Genomic DNA, 19649 nt, shown 5'->3' with positions numbered 1-19649 from the left:
TACGAATGACTGTCCTAATTTTTGCGCAGTGTTGAATTATTTCACCTCTGGGTCACAAGATTGTGAATTCAAGCCCAACTCCAGCACTTAAGCACATAATCTAGGCTGACACTTCAGTGCAGTACTGAAGGAGTGCTGCATTGGTAGAAGGCATTGGCCTTTCAGATTTGCCTGTTCAGAATTACATAAAAGATCCCCGAAGCACTATTCAAAGAAGAGCAGGGGCGGGGAGAGAGTCCCACAAGTATCCTGGACAACATTTAATCCTCAATCACCATCACCAAATCAGATTAACTGGTCATTTATCTCATTATTTGGGGGCCTTGCTGCGTGCAAATTGGTTTCCACATTTTCCAACAGAACAGTGATTACACTTCAAAATTAATTCATTGGCTATAAAGCACTTTGGCTACCTTGAGGACATGAACATAGAAATACTATATAAATAAAAGTTCTTATGTCCACTATTAGATTGCACAAGGAATACTTTACCTATGATTTTCAATAAAGTGGTTATACTCTGAGCTGGGGTTGATTTGCTCAATAGAATTCAGGACATCTTTGTGGATAGTTACTATCTCTTCAGTGACGAGGCTAGTTATTTTTACATATTCTTCTAGAATTCCCTTTCTAGAGGAAAGTGAAAAAAAATAAAGTTAGAATTATCACTTAGTACCATCTTGCTTATTATTTCACCAATGTTCAAGTTTACAGTAAAAAGAGAATTTGTGTTAGCCCTTTGAGTGAGATTAGCCTATTGCTGATATCGCTTGAAGAAAATTGCACTGCCATTTTGGTCAAAGTGATCTTCCTCCATGCCTTCATATTCCAAAGCCTAGTACTGTATCACAGATATATTTCTTTGACAAGAGGAGGCAGCATCAAGTCGAAGTGCAACACAAGCAACATAACACAAAAAAAGTTCCAAGCAACAGCAGGTCAAGAGAATCATGGAGCAGGCTGGATGGGGAGCTTCATGAGCATCTCGTCATAATTTGAAACTCAAGTTCCAGTATCATCCTCGTCTTTCTATGAACCCTCACAAACCACTAGTCTTAAGTCGGGTACCCAAAGTTGCATACAAATGCAGTCTCACCAGTGACCTACATAGGGTAGAAAGCTTGTTTTGAATTATAGCCAAATGCCCTGGAGATACATCTTAGTATTTGATTAGATTTGTTAATAAATGCTTTGCTGAACCACTGGCCAGTGAATGATCAACAAATCACACCATCTTTTGAAGACTGCAGCTCCAGAATAGTTGTCATTCGAAGCTGGTAGTTTGAGATAATTATTTGTGAAAGCATTTAAATTGCTCCAGATAGCTGCCTTGGAAACCCTCCACAACCTGGTACAAGAGGTGATCACCAAACAAGTAGAGTGGATTCTGGCTTTCCTGGGTGGATCATGGCTTCCCAGAGTTGCAGTAACTAGGGAAAATGCACAAACTTGAACTCTGAATCCACTGCTCACCCCATAAATAAATCATATGGAAAGCAGCACTAGTTGTAATATTAGTAAGTTTGCAGACTAGAGTATGCAAATAAGCCTAGACTAGTTAAATGAATGAGCAGGTGGATTTTAAAATAAAGATACGGAAGAGGTTTATGAATTTTAGACACCAAGATATTTTCTACAATGATCACATGCACTCAATTATGAATTATTGCATTAGACTTTGTTGGTGCAAATGCAAATATACTGATCCAACTGTAGAAGCACTTACGTTGCTTTAATGCAGGCAATATATGGCATGGGCCAGAGATGAAATTTATACCATACAACTACAGCCAAGCTGGGTCACAGATTGCATGCTGATTTTCTCAATCTTTTAAGACCATAGAATATTTCATAAAGTCTTGCAGCACAGAAGGAGGCTTCTGAAAGCTACGACTGAATCTACTTCCCCCAACTTTTCAGGCAGTGCATTCCAAACAGAACTTGCTGCATATAAAATTTCTCCTCATCTCCCCTCTGATTCTGTTGTCAATTACCTTAATTGTGTCCTCTGGTTTCTCCTTATTTACTCTATCAAAACCCCTCAAATTTGAACACATCTATTAAATCTCCACTTATCCTTCGTTGCTCTAAGGAGAACAATTTCCACATAACTGAAGTCACTCAGCCCTGGTCTGAGTTTGGTAAATCGCCTCGGCACCCTCTCTTGACATCCTTCCTAAAATGTATTGCCCAGAATTGGTCATGATAATTCTCTAGCTGAGGCCTAACCAGTGACATATAAAATTTTAACATAACATCTTTGTACTCAATGGCTCTATTTATAAAGCCAAGGATCCCATATGCTTTTTTAACAGCTTTATCAACTTGTCCTTCCAACTTCAAAGATTTGTGTATGACATCACATTTGATTGAAAGTGAATAGCTTTCCTTACTTTCGCAGGAGGTTTGTCGGCTGGTGCCGACAGCTTAGGCTGCTGGGCAATGTAAAAAAAACTCAAACAGGTTAGATTAACAGTATTTCATACTCTATTTAACCTCATGTAATGAAGCTAGAGGCTTGGTCCCAATTCTTTTTAATTAAGATCCAATCGAAGGAAAAGTCTGAACTAGGAATTTCACATTCCTGGTTATAATATTTTCAGGAAAGATAAGGAGAGAGCAAAGAGGGTGAGGTGGCAGTGTTAGTGAAGGATTCTATCATAGTACTATAATCCAAGATATCGGGAGAGTTGCATTACGAAAGAATACATACCAATGGATTAAAGAACTAGGAAAGGAAATAGGAACATAATAATTGCTGGACAAAGACAGAGCAAGGTTCATCTATAGTTTGCCTTCTACCATCCTGGTAGTCTCATGGTAGAATGATAATGGATTTGTTGCCTAATCACAGCAATCATTCTCTATCAATTAGTCTACAACTGACCCAGACATAAAGCAAGAAAACCCAGTGGTGGAAAGCTTTGGAAATCCAGGACAAAGCAGCCCGCTTGATTGGTACCCCATCCACCACCTTAAACATTCACTCACTCCACCACCGGCGCACCATGACTGACGTGTGTACCAACTACAAGATGCACTGCAGCAACTCGCCAAGGATTCTTCGACAGCACCTCCCAAACCCGTGACCTATTCCACCTAGAAGGACAAGGGCAGCAGGCGCATGGGAATACCACCACCTCCAAGTTCCCCTCCAAGTCACACACCATCCTGACTTAGAAGTATATCGCCGATCCTTCATCGTCGCTGGGTCAAAATCCTGGAACTCCCTACCTAACAGCACTGTGGGAGTACCATCACCACACGGACTGCAGCGGTTCAAGGCAGCGGCTCACCACCACCTTCTCAAGGGCAACTAGGGATGGTCAATAAATGCTGGCATTGCCAGCGACACCCTGATCCCATAAACAAATTAAAAAAAAGTCCAAAGTCACTTGTCCCTCCCTAGCATGCCACATTTACCATAACTCAAATTACACACACATATATATATATATATATATATATATATATATATATATATAAATATGTACACATCAACACATACACACATATTATATATTGTTTTTTGGTGTGCATTATAGGCCAAACAGTGGAGAAGCAATCGAGGTGGAGATCTGCAAGCAGTTCAGAAAGATATGGAAGAACAGGACAATAATAGAGTGATTTTATATCCCAAGATAGACTGGAACAACATGTACTCCAAGTGAGGAGTGCTTTTTAGAATACAGTCATGACTGCTTCAAGATCAGTATGTTTCTAGTCCAAGTAAGGAACCATTAACAAAAACAGAAAATGCTATAAATACTCAGCGGGTCAGGCAGCATCTGTGGAGAGATGCTGCCTGACCTGCTGAGTATTCACAGCATTTTCTGTTTTTATTTCAGATTTCCAGCATCCGCAGTATCTTGCTTAAGTGAAGAACCATTGCTTGATTTAGTTCTGGGAAATGAAGTCGGGCAAATAAGTGATGAGAGATTAAGAGTACAATTGGAAAATAGTAACCACAACATAGTTAGATTCAATGGAAGAATAGAAAAGGTTAATAAACATAGGAACAGGAGTGAGCCATTTAGCCCCTCGAGCCTGTTCCGCCAGTCAACGAGATCATTTCTGATCTGTGACTGAACTCCATCTACCCACCTTTGCCCCATATCCCTTAATACCTTTGGTTAACAAAAATCTATCTCAAATTTAAAATTAACAACTGATCTAGCATCAAATGCCTTTTGCAGAAGAAAGTTCTAAACTTCTACCACACTTTGTGTGTAGAAGTGTTTCCTAATTTCACTCCCGAAAAGCCTGGCTCTAACTTTGAGACTATCCCCTCTAGTCCTAGACTCCCCAACCAGCGGAAATAGTTTCTCTCTATCTACCCCATCAGTTTCCCTTAATATCTTGAAAACTTCGATTAAATCACCCCTCAACCTTCTAAATTCTAGGACGGTAGAAGGCGAACTAGATGAACCTTGGTCTTTCTTTGTCCAGAAGAGTCAATGATAAGGGTGCCATAGGGGCAGATTCAGAGAGTACTTTTTGAAGGAAAATTGGATAAATATCTGAAAGAGAAAAAAATACAAGGTATGGGGAAATGGAATTAATTTTGGATTGCTCGAACGAAGTCAGCAAAAATATGACGAGCTGATTAGCCTCCTTCTGTGCTGTAAACTTTTATGATTCTAAAACAAACTGATACAATGGTTTTTGTCTGGGGGCGTTATATGACGGGGTTGCAATATGTGGGGAAAACCACATGAAGGACAGCACCAACTATCTGTAATGTCATGACATTTTCAAGCATACGTTTCCCCAGAACCAATGAACCTAGAATATATGCTTATGATTGAAGAAAAATTAATATTTCAATACAGTCCAACTCAGGAAGCTATAGCGAGACATTCAACAAAGTGAAAGTTGCAATGCTACTCAAAAGGGTTAATCTGCTGTTTCGTGCAGCTCAGTCAGTACTCAAGTTTGGAGAAACAACCGCAAGGGCCACAAAAAAAACGTGTTTCAATATTAAGTACCACATGAAAAGCAACAACTCTTGCAACCAAATAAAGATTATGGTTTCCACTTCTGAAATGCACTTAAAAACTGCAATACATGCTGCTGAAAAGACAAACCACAAAGGCCGTAAAAGAAAATGCAAATTGTGGATGTAGATGAAAAATAAAGAATGTTTGATTTTGTTCAGACTCAAGATTATGCAATAGAATTTTGCGCAACTGCCAATAGTGGCTAGGATCAATTATTTGCCCTATAAGCAATATTAAACATGTGGTGTGCCTCTTGTAACCAGATGGCAAAAATCTGTTTGCAATCATTTCTTACGTCTGCAGAAAATTTATTAAATGTAATCAATTGTATTACATTTTGTGCTCACTATGGGTATGGCAGCAATTTTCAAAGTACGCACTGGCAGCAATGACCCTTTCATACCACAGCACACATCAGATAATCACAGGCATCGTGCCTGCGATTTTGATGACTACTGCTTAGATGATAGCCAGCCTTCCACCTCCCAGGCTCCTGCAACACATGAACCATCTCATAGGAGCACTAGAATAGGTAAACAAGCAGAGGCCAGGCAATAACTGATTGCACTCGGGTGATTTCAGTTAAATATTGATGAGAACAAAGTAGTAAAATCCACAAAGTGCATGATATAAAGAGATAATATTTGTTTTACATTGATATCTGTACTGATGCAAGAGGATAACCAGTGAGGGAGCAGTGTTGGAAGGTATTCAGAAGATTGGTGGAAGGAGTGGGTCAAATGTTGGGACTGTTGGTATGCTGGGGTGTTAGGGGGGTAAGGTTTATTCAGGAGAATCTCAGTAATTTGTTGCCTTACAGCTCTGGCAGTACTTCTTGGACTTGGCCTTCCCCATCATCATCTTCCACGACCCTTTCCTCATCTTGCTCCTGCACTTCCTCCCGTGGCAACTGCAAGGCTTGGCCCCTCAGAATAGCATAGTTTCAGATTCAGATTAGATTTATTTGCCATATGTAACAAGTACAATGGAATGCTTGTTCCCCGTAGGGATGCGTCAGCGATACACACAGCACCGCATTGAGTCAATACAATGGCTTCCCGTGGCAGTGGGAGCACGATGTCCCTCAGCCGCTCCGTCCTCCTCTTCACCGCGGCCTCCTCCTCACTGTTGCCGGCTCCACGTGTGGTGGCCTGCTTCTCCCACTCTGGCCACCATGCCCGGCTCCCCTCCTCCCATCTGGACTGAGAGTTACCCGAAATGGAGCTGCCGGCCGACGTGCTGCAGCGTGTCGTGAGTCTGCTGCTGCTGCTCGTTGTGCTGCGCTCCTCCGCCCGACTCACCGAACACATCGTCGGGATGTGAATGCTCCAATTCAGCCTCCTCTTCACCGTCGCCGGCTCCACGCTCCACGGCCCGGGGCCTACTTCTCCCTCTCACGGGTCGGCCTCTGGCCGCAATGCTCGGCTCCCCTTTTCCCAGTCGGAATAGTCGTGTAGCATTCAGCAAACCACTACAAATCTGAATAATTGCTCGGGGCTACACTGCAGGACTCCACCAAAATCGGCCCAGGCACCGGAACCCTTGTTTGAGGACGCCGATAGAAACTCCGATTTCTGTATGGCTCTCATTGTATTGATGCTCAGTATCTGTGCCCAGGTTCTTGATTGGGCCACTGTCTCCAAAAAGCCAGCCTGACACCCGTTGGTCTGGGTCGAAGACATTGGAAAATTGAGGACTGCTGCAGAATGAAGGCATCATGACTACCGCCAGGAAACTAGGGCACAGACCTGCATTATTCGCTGCCTATGGTCACAGACTACCTGAACATTCAAGTAAGGAAACCCCTTTTCGTTATAAAACATAGCCAGTTCTTTAATTGGAGAACGTCAGGCAACATGTGGGCAGTTCCCAGAGCCTGGAAAATCCAGCAATGTGGGAAAATCAGACAGCTCTCCCCTCCTGATCCGCAGCCTGCATTGGGAAGGTGATGTATTGCTGTTTCCTTGTGAAGAGAGCATACATCACCTGTTGTATGACCAGCAAACTGACTGATGTTGACGTCTCCCGAAACGAGCACGTAATTTAGGCCGACACTTTAGTGCAGCACTGAGGGAGTGCACCATTGTCGAAGGTACCATCTTTCAGTAACGGTATCAGATAAGACAAGATATTAATCAAGTATCCTGCCTGCCTATTAAAGTAAATATACAAAATCCCATCACATCCCAGTGTCCTCGTTAGTATTAATGTTCAATCAATGCAAAGAAACAGATTAACTGGTCATTTATCATACCGCCATCTGTGGGATCTGCTGTTCGCAGATTGGATGGCATTTGCCTACAAAACATTGTATGGCTGCAAAGGTCTTTGGAACGTCCGAGGACGTAAAAAGTGTTACATAAATGCAAGTAGTTTTGAGAAAAGCTGATTTACTTATCTGCTGTTATTCTTGCGTTTGGTTTTGCCAATTTTATTTTTTTTAATAAATCTGATTCATACTTGAAGTCTGAGATTTACCATTTATCAGAGTGTTATTTGTCCAACAGTTGGGGAGATCTGGATTTACTGTTTGCAATGTAAGCAAGATCATTTTTCATCCAAGGCACACTGCCTCCCAAATTACTTTGTGCATTGTCATATTGCAGTTCATTGAAATCATGAACTTGCTTTGCACTGGGCCCCTGAATCATCACACTACTCAATGCCTTAACTACCTAAACCATCAGGAGATAATTTAATACTGTAGATCTGGCTGGATATGAGCCAACTGTTAAAAGGTTGACCACACTTGAAATTCACCACACTTAGGATTTTAAAACTAGATGCTACAGTGCTTCTTGGTCACCGAGCTCCAACTGGTTCCATGCCATTTGGCACTTTACTGCTGTCCTGAACACAGCTGTTCTTCCGAACCAAAGAGAAATAGCTGTTGCAAGACATGGAAGGAGGAGCATCGAACTTATCAAACAGACAAGCCTTTATGAAAAATTACCTGTCGAAGACTAAAATCAGCCTGATCAGAAGTGAATAGCCTGGCAATAGTGGCATTTCATTATTTTCACATTCTCCCCCCCTTTCCGTGACAGCCACTGCCAAACTAGATTGCTCAACATTCACAGAGGCCAATTCAAATTCGTGGAAGAGGTGAGTTAACCAATGTACAGAAGCTCAAAGAAAAAAAAAAATCTCAAGAATTAGTCGAAAAAGATTCTAGCCTTAGCTTTGTTTAAGGTGTACAATGGAAACCTTACAAAAAGGTATGCAAGATGCTTCAGAGGACAGGGAAATTAAATCTGCGAGCAGAAAAAGACACCTGCTGGTATCGGGTTGAGAAGGGCAAGGTTCATGAACATCAGCAAGAGCTTCTTTATACAGAGGTGACAAAAAGGTGGAATGGTTTGCCAGGAAAAATACTTCAGAGCAGAACATGATTCATTTAAGAAACAGATAGATAGTGATTGTACTCTGGAAAGATATCAAAAAGGCAGAATGGCCTTCTTCATTTTATACATCAAGTCCAGTAATAAATTCAGTATCAACAGGAGTTTTCAACATGCTGGACTTAATTTTATGCCTGTTCTATCCACAGATGGCAAAGTATGGCCTGCTCCAGTTCCAATGAAGTACACTCTTAAGGTTTGTCATTTAATGCCCAACATTTCTTTTCATTGTTCATTCTCCGGATGTGGGCGTCGCTGGCCAGATCAGCACTTTGCCCATTTTTCATGCAGCAATTTCATCTTGTTCATTTGATAAGTTGGATGCTCTCAAGAAGATAGTGGCAGGCCTTTTTCTTGAACCACTGCAGTTTGCGTGGTGAAGGTACTCCCACAATGCTCTTACGTAGGGAGATCCAGGATTTTGATCCATCAACAACAAAGGAACAGCAATATATGTCCATGTCAGGATGGTGCGTGACTTCAAGGTGATGGTGTTCCAATGCACCTGCTGCCCCTGTCCTTCTAGGTGGAGGTCACGGGTTTGAAAGGTGCTGCCGAAGGAGGCTTGGCGAGTTGCTGTAGTGCATCCTTTAGGTCGTAGACACTACAGCCATAGTACGCCAGTGATGGAGGGAGTTGATCTTTAGGCTAGTGGATGAAGTACCGATCAAGCAAACCACTTTGTCCTAGGTCGTGTTGAGCTGAGTGTTGTTGTTCTCGACTTGTGCCTTTTTGGTTGAAGAAAAGGCTTTGGGAGTCAAGCGTTGAGACATTCGCTACAGAATACCCAGCCTCTGTCCTACTCCAGCAGCCACAGCATTTATGTAGCTAGCGCAGTTGAATTACTGGTCAATGGTAATTTCTCCCAGGATGTTTACGGTGGGGGACTCAACGATAATGCCACTGAATATCAAGGGGAAGAGGCAAGAGTCTTTGCTGCAGATTGTCATTGCCTGGCACTTGCCACTTGGAAGACTAATCCTGGATGTTGTCAGGTCTTGCTGCATGCAGGCAACGACCACTTCTTTATCTGAGGAATTGTAAATGGAGTGGAACACTGTTCAATCATCAACGAACAGCCCCACTTCTGACCTTATGATGGAAGGAAAGTCATTGATGAAGAAGCTGAAGATAGTTGGCCTGAGGAACTCCTGCATGTTCTGGGGCTGACATGATTGGCCTCCAACAATCTCAACCATCTTTTGCCAGTTATGACTCCAGCCACTGGAATGTTCCTCCTGATCTCCATTGACCCGTTTTACTATGGCTTATTGGTGCCACACTCTGTCGAATGCTGCCTTGATGTCAACGGCAAACATTCTCTCCTCACCTCTGAAATTCAGCTTGTCTCCCTGTTTGGACCACGGTTGTAATGAGTTCTGGAGTCAAGTGGTCCTGGCAGAACACAAACCGAGAATCAGATTATTGGTGAGCAAATGCTGCTTGAAAATACTATTGATTGACAACTCCTTCCATCACTTCGCCGATGAGTGGATGTAGGCTGCTGGGGTGATTAGTGCCCGGGGTGCAGTTGTCCTGCTTTGTGGACAGGACATACCTTGGCAATTTTCCACAATTTCACGCCAGTGTTGCAGCTACACTGGAACAGCTTAACTAGTCTGTTGAAGGAGGAAACTAAGAGTTGATGAAATACAGAGCTATCTCTGGTATGAGCCAATTATACCTTCTAATCCCTTTTCTTTGATCTGGAGTTTTTAACAACATTCACTGAAACTGTAGACAGAATACATGTCATAGCAATAAGAAGTGCTAAGCACTGGTTATGCCATAAGACGATGGGGAAAAACATTCAGTTGGTTTGCGCCTCCCGTTAGTGCCTTAAGAGGGCGCTAATGTGGCACAAAGCAACTAGCGCCCATGCGCGGCGATGTTTGCGCTGCTCACGAAATTAAATAGACATTTTGCGGCAGCGCTAAACACTACCGCCACGATCTCCTGTGCCAGCAGATCGTGACGTCAGTCGAGTGTGCAACGCCCCGGACCAGATATTGAGTGGCGCCCCCTGCCTTACCGCTAGCAACGACAGGTTGAGGGGAACGTTTTGCAGTCAGGAAGGAACTAAGGGAGCGCTATTTAAAAAGGTGACCAGCTCCTGCCTTTTTTTGTTGGTGACATTTTTGCACCACGCACTGAGAGAAAAAAAAACACACTCTCTTCTGGAGAGATTCAACGTTGTATGAAGGAGTTTTGGGTACTGAGCAGCACTTCGCAGTTTCATTTTGATTTGCCCTTCCTTTTATCGATTTAAGAAGAGACTGTGGGGGCTGCACTCTGAGCTCTTTCCCTGGGTCTCTCCATTTTTCTTTCCAGCAGATTTGACGTACAGGTCTCTCCAGGCCGAGAGTCAAGGCTGCAATAAGCAGGATGTGGATGGAGAACAAGATCAACCCTCCCCTTTAAGAACTGGCCGGCGCCATTGTGTCTGTGTGCCATTGCTGACTGACATCACATGAGCTTCGCCAGCGCTGAGGTATCGCCTCACTCCGCTGCCTTTGCGCCCTAAGACAGGTGTGAAGCACCTGATTTTGCTCTCCAATCACCTCCAGGGGCGATAAAAGCCAAGTTTGCAGTCGGAGGCAAAAATTAGCGCCAGGCGCTAATCTTCGTGCCCAGCCGATAATTGTGCCCCAAATGGGGCGATACTGAATTTCTCCCCCATATAAGCCTTAGTTCTGCTTATTCACATTTTTAAATCATGACTTGGGTTCAATATTTAGATGATTTAACAAAATGTCTAAAAATGAATTCAGTCCAGCAAGTGAAAACACAGTGATGCTTAGAGAAACAGTTCCATGCATATGGCAATAGTGCAAAATTGCATTTTTTTGGTTAGATCATAATTAAGAGGGCACAAATATATGCACAAGCTATATATAGTGTGGGAATGGGGAAGTCACATGATGGAGTTAATGCTTTTAAGTATATTTCTCTGAAATTGAATTTCTCCTGTGGGATCTGTTAGCCAAAGCAAGAAAAACCCAGTTGTGTTGAGAATGAGAAAAGAATGTGACCAGGCTGCAAAAGAGAAATAAGTTCAATTGTGAAACCATAGCAATCCCACAAAGTCTGCTCTCAGTTCAGGTTAAATACACAACCTGAAAGTGATAAACCTATTAGTCAACAATAACTACTCTATTCCCCAGGTTTGAAACACATTAAATTCGAAAGTGAAAGATCTGCAGTTCTAAATGAAGAAACAAGTTTACCATCCGATTTGCAATATAAGCAAATTAGATTTTCAGTAAAGTTAAAAAGAAAATGCATCCAATTTAAATAAAAACAACTTCTGTATTAGGAGACCTAAACCACAATGCAGATATGCAGAATGTTCCACATCCGAAAAAGTGAAAAAATGTACAAGGTGGCAAAAGTTCTATGCAAAACACTTAATGTAATATACGCCTGTCTTAATTTAACATTTTGAAATTGAAGATATATAATCCAAAAGTCACTAAGACACTGAAAAAAGCTTGCTAATTCTGTAAATTGATAGTGCTAAAAATGCATCTCAGTTGCATTAGAGAATTTCTGCACACCCATCAGTAATAGAAGATTTTATTTAAAAAATCCTAATTATACATCAGTGGTGAAACTTCTGTGGGCAATTTCATAAGGAACCATTCTGAAACTGAAGTTATGGTAGTAATGTAGGAATGAAGATTAAATTTACGTAGGCTAAATGAACACTTAGATTTTTTTTAAGTAAAAGGTGGCCGACTTCAGAGTTAAAAAGAAATCTTTCCTCAACTTTGGTTATAAAATCACCGTTAGCATCTTTAAGCAATTCAGACAGACAGAGATTCTAACTCAATTTGTTTCATTCATGTCCAAGCAAATGGATCTGAACATTCCTGCCTACTGCATGGATACTGCAGAACAGTTTTCTGTATTCGGGAATAGTGTGCGTAAAAATATCAATATTTCTTCACACTTTATATACTACGTATATTGAAGAAGGGGACAGATCAGTCACTGCATCAGCTTCCTCCGAATATTTTGGCAATTGCCAACTATTTTTAATTCAATAAAATTCAAAATATTCAAGTATGACCCCCTGATGCTTGTAGCTGCATGAAAACTAGTTGATAAAATCATTTGGAAATCTTCCACTTTAAGCTATGTCTGCGCAATACATCTCTGATTGAGGGGCTGGATAGACGATTTGATCGCAGGCTTCTACCAATACCAAATCATTAGTCACAAGGAAGCACATGAAGTTGACTCAATTTTCCCTTTTTTTCCCCCCACTTAGTATCTGGCTAAAAGAAGTTAACGTCTTGCATTTATATAGTGCCTTTAAATGTAAACATCCCAAAGTGTTTCAGAGGCTGAATTTTAAAAATGGATGCCGAATCAAAAGGAAGAGCTATTAGGAACAAAAGTTTGGTTGAAGAGGTGGATTTTTAAGTGTCTTACAAGGAGGACAGGGAGGTGGAGGCTTTTAAGAGGAAATTCCAGAGAGTGGGGCCTCGCCAGCTGAAGGCTAGGCCATCAATGGTGGGGCAAGAGAATGCACAAGAAGCCAGTATCAGAGGAACGGAGAGTTCAGAAGTGGGGTATGGTTGCAGGGCTGGAGGAGGTTACCGAGATAGTGAGGGGCAAGACGATGAAGAGATTTAAACAAAAAGATGAGTATTTTAAATTTGAAGTATTTATGGGACCCTGTAGGTCAGTGAAGACAGGGGTGATGGGTGAGCAGGACAGGATATGGACAGCAGAGTTTAGGATGGGCTGAAGTTTACCAAAGGTGGCAGCTAGCACCATATCCAGTGGCAAGGTGACAGAGCAGCATTGCTCCCCCAACCTCCTGAGGACAGGTGCTGCAACAGCACAGACACCCACCCGTAATTTAAATTTGCTGACCTGGACAAGTTGACGGGGAGAAATCCCACCCCATTGCACTTCTGACAGTGCAGTATGAATTCAAAGGTTCTGATGTCACTAGATTTCCAAATGTTTTAATGAGAAATGGCTCAACTGCATAGTTTTCTTCCAAACTGACCAAGATGGTTGTCAATTTAGGGCATTTGCACATCTGCCAGGAAAGTTTACTTAATGGTTTTCAAGAAACTATTCCAGACAATGGATAGAATCAGATACGAACTTGACAGTTTAGTTCACAGCAGTAATAAAACAGTCACTGCTAACCTTATCACTCCCACTATTTGACAGTAGTTTTCCACCCAACTACATTGGCTGCTGCACAAGGAAGAGCTGAATATATGTGAAAGGAACAAAGATCAGTAAGAAAAAATGGAGTACACAGCGTGGAGTATATTTATCTCTGGCAAGTGAAAGTATGAGAGAGAGAAATCTATATCATCCTTGCAGCAACTTTATCAGGTATCCACTATCAATGTTTTGCACTTTTGTTCCACGTTTCTTGGAGTTGTCCTTGTAAAGGAACCAAACAGGAAAGCCACTGAGGAAACAGAGCATTTTTATATTTTGTTAATTCCACATGCCCATTTGCTCCTCAAGTCTCCAACTGGGTCAGAGTCCAAAAATATGGAAATCACACACTTAGCAAAAAACATGGTGGGTTTCTTCCAATTTGCACTGGAACCAGACATTTTTTTTTAATAGTATAGAAGGTTTACATGAAGTCCTGTACCATGCTGGATTATTTGACACTTGAAGTCTTCTGTTTTTTAGTGCTATGAAGCTGGATATGCATTCTTATACGAAGTGTGCCTTGTTTCGTGAAGCTGTTGCAGATGAGACATTTTTTTTTAAAGTATCTCTGCAAGCGTAAACTTAGCTCACAGATCATGAGACACAAAGTTACCAGTCCCACTATAAATAGAAAAAAGTTAGTATTGTGGACCCAAATACACATGAATCCTACAATATGCAAAATGTTGAGGGACTGCAAGCACATGATCAGCAATCAGAGAAATGAAACAGACGGATATATCAAACGATAAAGGGAACATTGTAACATGATAGCAATTTGCATAACTGGATATTACTTGAAAATATTTTTGCCATTCCACATGTTTTAAAATAAGATTTATGCTGATCAAATAATGTCAATAATTTTATACTATGGTCAGGAATTTCCTGCAACAACAATATTGAAGGCCATTCGTTCAACCGTTGTGCGCGCCTATCCTCCAGGAGTGAATGTGTCAAAATTTAAATCGAAAACTGATCTGAATATGCCACAGTGAGGATCATGGTGAATCAGAAGCAGCACAGCCAATAATTTAATAGCAAAATACTGCGGATGCTGGAAATCTGAAACAACAGAAAATGCTAGAAATACTCAGCAGGCCAGGCAGCATCCGTGGAGAGAAACAGAGTTAACGTTTCAGGTCTGGGACCCTTCATCAGAGCTGGAAAAAGCTGGAGATGTAACAGATATTAAGCAGGTGCAGACAGCGGTGGCGGGGGGGGGGGTTTAGGAGAGGAGGAAGGAATTGAAAGAACATCCTCTGCTTATTTAAGAGGCAGGAAAGATAAAATGTTGCAAATGGGAATGGCAAAATAATACAGCATGAAAAATGGGGGTAGGGGTTACTATCTGAAATTTTTGAACTCGATGTTGAGTCCGGAAGGCTATAAAGTGCCTAATCGAAAGATGAGGTGCTGTTCCTCGAGCTTATGTTGAGCTTCATTTTGGAACAATATAATAGGCCGAGGACAGAGAGATCAGAGTGGGAGTGAAGCGGAGAATTAAAGTAACAAGGTCACCCTTACGGACTGAACGGAGGTGTTCCGCAAAGCGGTCGCCCAATCTGCGTTTGGTCTCCCCAATGTAGAGGAGACTGCATCGCGAGCAGCAAATACAGAATATTAAATTGCAAGCACGACAAGTAAATCGCTGTTTCACCTGGAAGGGGTGTTCGGGGCCCTGGACAGTGGGGAGGAGGTAAAAGGGCATGTGTTGCATCTCCTGCGCTTGCATGGGAAGGTGCCAAGCGAAGGAGAAGGGGTGTTAGGGGTGATTGAGGTGTCGCAGAGGGAGCGGTCCCTTCGGAATGCTGAAAGGGGAGGCGAGTGGAAGATGTGTTTGGTGGTGGGATCACGTTGGAGGCGGAAATGATCTGTTGAATGTGGAGGCTGCTGGGGTGAAAGGTAAGGACAAGGGGAACCCTATCGTGGTTCTGGGAGGGAGGGGAAGGGGTGAGACCAGAAGTGCGGGAAATGGAACGGACACGGTCAAGGGCCGTGTCAACCACAGTAGAGGGGAATCCTCGGTTGAGGAAAAAAGACGACATGTCGGAAGCACTGGTATGGAAGGTGGCATCGTCAGCACAGACGCGGTGGAGATGGAAAACCTGGGAGAATGGAATAAAGTCCTTACAGGAAGCTGGGTGGGAGGAAGTGTAGTCCAGGTAGCTGTGGGAGTCAGTGGGCTTGTAGTGGATGTTTGTCGAAAGCCGATCGCCAGAAATGGAGACGAAGAAGTCAAGGAAGGGAAGGGAAGAGTCAGAGATGGACCATGTGAAGGTGAGGGAAGGGTGGAAATTGGAAGTAAAGTGAATGAACTTATCTAGTTCAGGGCGAGAGCAGGAAACAGCACCGATATAGTCATCGATGTACCGGAAAAAGAGGTGAGGGAGGGGACCTGAGTAGGACTGGAACAAAGAATGTTCCACATATTCCATGAACAGGCAGGCATAGCTCAGGCCCATGCGGGCTCCCATAGCAACACCTTTAATTTGGAGGAAGTGAGTGGAGTCAGAGGAGAAGTTGTTCAATGTGAGAACAAGTTCAGCCAGGCGGAAGGGGGTGGTGATGGATGGGGATTGGTTGGGCCTTTGGTCAAGGAAGAAACGGAGCACCCTCAGGCCATCCTGGTGGGGGATGGAGGTGTAGAGGGATTGGACGTCCAGTGAGAAGGAGACGGTTGGGGCCAGGAAACTGGAAACTGTTAGCGACGGAGGGCGTCGGAAGAGTCGCGAATGTAGGTGGGAAGAGACTGGACAAGGGGAGAAAAGAGAGTCGAGATAGGAAGAGATAAGTTGAGTTGGGCAATAACAGGCTGAAACGATGGGTCTACCAGGGCAGTCCTGTTTGTGGATCTTGGGAAGGAGGTAGAAGCGGGCTGTGCGGGGTTGGGGGACTATGAGGTTGGCGGCCATGGAGAGAAGATCTTCAGAGGAGATGAGGTCAGTGACAGTCTTGGAAACAATGGCTTGATGTTTGCTAGTGGGGTCATGGTCCAGGCGGAGGTAGGAGGTGGTGTTGGAGAGTTGGCGTTCAGCTTCCGTGCGGTAGAGGTCGGTTCGTCAAACAACAGCACCACCCTTATCAGCATGTTTAATAATTTGTTCCTTTCCTCTGATCCAAGGCTTCCATTCAAGGGAAATAACCGAGGATTCAGCCATGTGAAATTCAGCAGGTGTTTTCTGTCGGATTTTCTTTATACGGAGGAAAGATGGTTTTTGACTCGCTCTCACTCCCAGCCTTCGGTAACATTTTACACACCTTTGCCCATAATATTTACAGGCCTTGGGTTTGTGTAATCCATTAGGTAAAGCTAAATATTACCCAAGACAGTTACTGCCCACCTCTGTCACTATTTGGAAGATTTTCCGAAAAACTGCTCAGTGTTAATCACCACAGCCTCACAAATGAGCGGAACGCCAACCATATTTATGAAAGGCTCCTGAATATTTAGACTGCCGCTGATAACAAGCTGGTTATTCCGCTTTGGGTGTTTCTCTTCCACCCTAAACAGGACAATGCAGCAATATTACAATCAACATGTGATCTAATTACAGATATCAAATATAAAAAAATAAGAAAGGCAAGAAATAAAAAAGCTCGATTACCTGGGCAGATGAGTGATAACAATGGCAATAATCCAGCGTATGTCTACAAGCCAAGTCACAGCAACAGGTTCTGTGATCGACCTGCCAGCCAGTGGTGCAATATCAAATGTCTTTTCCCTTACAGAAAGTATCCAGATCCACACAACCACCTTCTGCACGATGGTCAAACAAAACTAACCCCAAGCCAAGAACCACAAATATGGCACTCATCTCCATTTTAATTGATCCAAATCATATGAGTGGATATTCCAATTGGAAGTTTTACCTTCTTCACACTCCTGCACTTGTCCAAGTTTTCAGCGGTCAAACTAGTTTCATAATAAGAAGTCGGCAGCAAGACCACGGTCCCTTCCATTTTTCAATCAAATCAGCCTGTTCCAGATGTATCTGTTTCAGTCTTGATGATGGAGGTACGTGCACACATTAATCAGCATGCTGCAAGTGGTGAGAGGGGCAGAGCTATTGTATTTAGCTTTTACCTGTTTTGGCATGGATCTCTGCGGAGTTGCACAAATGACCCAGGAAATATTGGTGTGGTTTAAAAACCAAGCGTAAATCACTAATGTCATAATTTACAGGACCTTCTGCGCTGCAATAACGGTGTACACCGTATACATGCCATTACTAGTTTTCAGGAAATTCCAGGCCACTGTTCTAACTCAGCTGTCCTGCTATTTTTGCCAGAAGTGGCAAGAATAAATGCCAACCGACTTCTCCAGGTTTTCATACTGGAATTGGACTAGTGGAATGAAGCTTCCTCTTCATCCTCACACCTCCTATATCCAGCTGCATGAACGTAACTTAATCAATTGTAAAATAAATCAATGCCTCCATGCAGTCTTAGAATTGTCAATTTCTATGGATGTTTAAAAGTGAATTTTTATGGGGGGGGGGGGCAGGGCAGAGAGCGCACAGGGGAGGAACACTTTTTTTTGCCAGTTGCAAGTGTGCTGACAATTCTCAATGAGGGCCAATGAAAGCGCACAAACAGCCTTTAGCTAAGAGACCAGTTAAATTGCTATGTTAAAATGTGTACACTATTTGACCATTTAGACCACCAAAGTAGTATTGTTCAAAAACTTTTAGATTAATGCAGTCTTTTACAAAAATGACAGATGAATTATCTAGAATATTTCTTACAATGCAAGAATCATTTCCTCCTGCATCTTCTGCAGAGAATCTAGCAGCAGAGGAAGAGCTTTATCATAATACTGTTCCTGATGTAGCTGGGCCCCCTTCACCGCCAACACATACTGGTTGTGCAGATTATGGAGTTTCATGGTGGCCTTGTCAAATCTATCTTTGGCTTTTTCAGTCTCTTTGCCTGTAGGAGGACAAAAAACACAAGTACAAATTTCAGAAACTCAACCTTTTTTTCCCAATAAAATAAGCCTGCCAATTTTTCAAATCTTCATTTGTGGCTACTCATCCTCAATCAATTAAACCAGTACATAGTGCAACAAGCTGCAGAACCCAGCAACAATGTGCTATATTCTAATTTGTTCAAAAACATTTTAATTGTAGCTTAAGTTGAAGTTGCAAACAGTAGCTTCTCTGCCAGAGATAATGGCTGAGATTTTTAAATTCCGGCAGGTATGTTTTTCTTTGTAGTATATTGCAGTTGAAATGCTATTTCCATATCCTTTTTCAGAAATGACAAATTACACTCACTTTTTATTTCAGGTATTGAGAAATACACCGCAAAATGTAAAGTACTCGCTACTTCCAGTTTTACGGGGAATGTGGGGGGTACATGGAAAAGAGTGAATTTTGCTGCCGAGAAGAGATGACAATAACGTGCAATAAAATATTTTCCATGCATCACTGTGCACATCAAACACTTTATGCAATATAGAATAGATGCAAAGTAAAATCTCGTTCACTATGTAGCAACGTCGTAAGAGCATCCCAACCGCACCAGTGAGACTTTTTTCACTTGCTGCACCAGCTAACTTGTGTTCGGAGTGAACGGGCCTATTCACTGTTAACCTATTACGGGTGATTTGAGCAGGAAGTTGCCAATACAAATTGTGCATGTGTGGAACTTTACCTGAGCAAACCTTTTACCCTTTACATGGTAAGTACTTCATACTTTGGAGATTGTTTGTAGCCGAGAAAACTGGACGACATGCTCAAAATTTAATATGGGGTTTGCTTGCTTGCGCCACTGATCAAAGAATTTCATATTTATTTCTACAGCAACATGGAGGATCAGAACCTCATATCTCTGTATGTAAATGAAATAAGCATTTATTAAAGCAAGTAACACACTCAAATTTCATCTTGTATGGCACACATGCTGGGGGGAAAAAACAGTTCCTATAGGACACTGTATTGTTTGCAACTGGTATGTTTTTAAGCCAGAGAAAGTTAGGAACAGTTTATTTTGTAATGATGCATCAGCCTTAAATATTTTTCTGGAAGCATTTCAAAAAGTAAGTGAA

At 42.4% G+C, this 19649-nt stretch overlaps 1 protein-coding gene across 1 annotated transcript in view; it reads right to left on the bottom strand.

Moving 5' to 3' along the window:
• The window catches only part of fer (fer (fps/fes related) tyrosine kinase), a 334586-nt gene extending 315155 nt beyond the window's left edge, over positions 1 to 19431 (bottom strand). Inside the window, exons 1-2 of the mRNA XM_085987508.1 lie at positions 18346 to 19431; positions 493 to 630 (exon numbers count right to left, since the gene is read on the bottom strand). Coding sequence (XP_085843634.1) covers positions 493 to 630; positions 18346 to 18485 — 278 coding nt within the window. The 5' untranslated portion in view covers positions 18486 to 19431. The remainder of the gene's footprint in view (positions 1 to 492; positions 631 to 18345) is intronic.
• Positions 19432 to 19649: the final 218 nt, after the last annotated feature.

Source organism: Somniosus microcephalus, chromosome 1 (genome assembly GCF_052327205.1).
Source record: "Somniosus microcephalus isolate GS21.2 chromosome 1, FLI_Smic_1.0, whole genome shotgun sequence".
Classification (NCBI taxonomy): Eukaryota; Metazoa; Chordata; class Chondrichthyes; order Squaliformes; family Somniosidae; genus Somniosus; species Somniosus microcephalus.
This window is presented reverse-complemented; position numbering and strand designations above follow the sequence as displayed.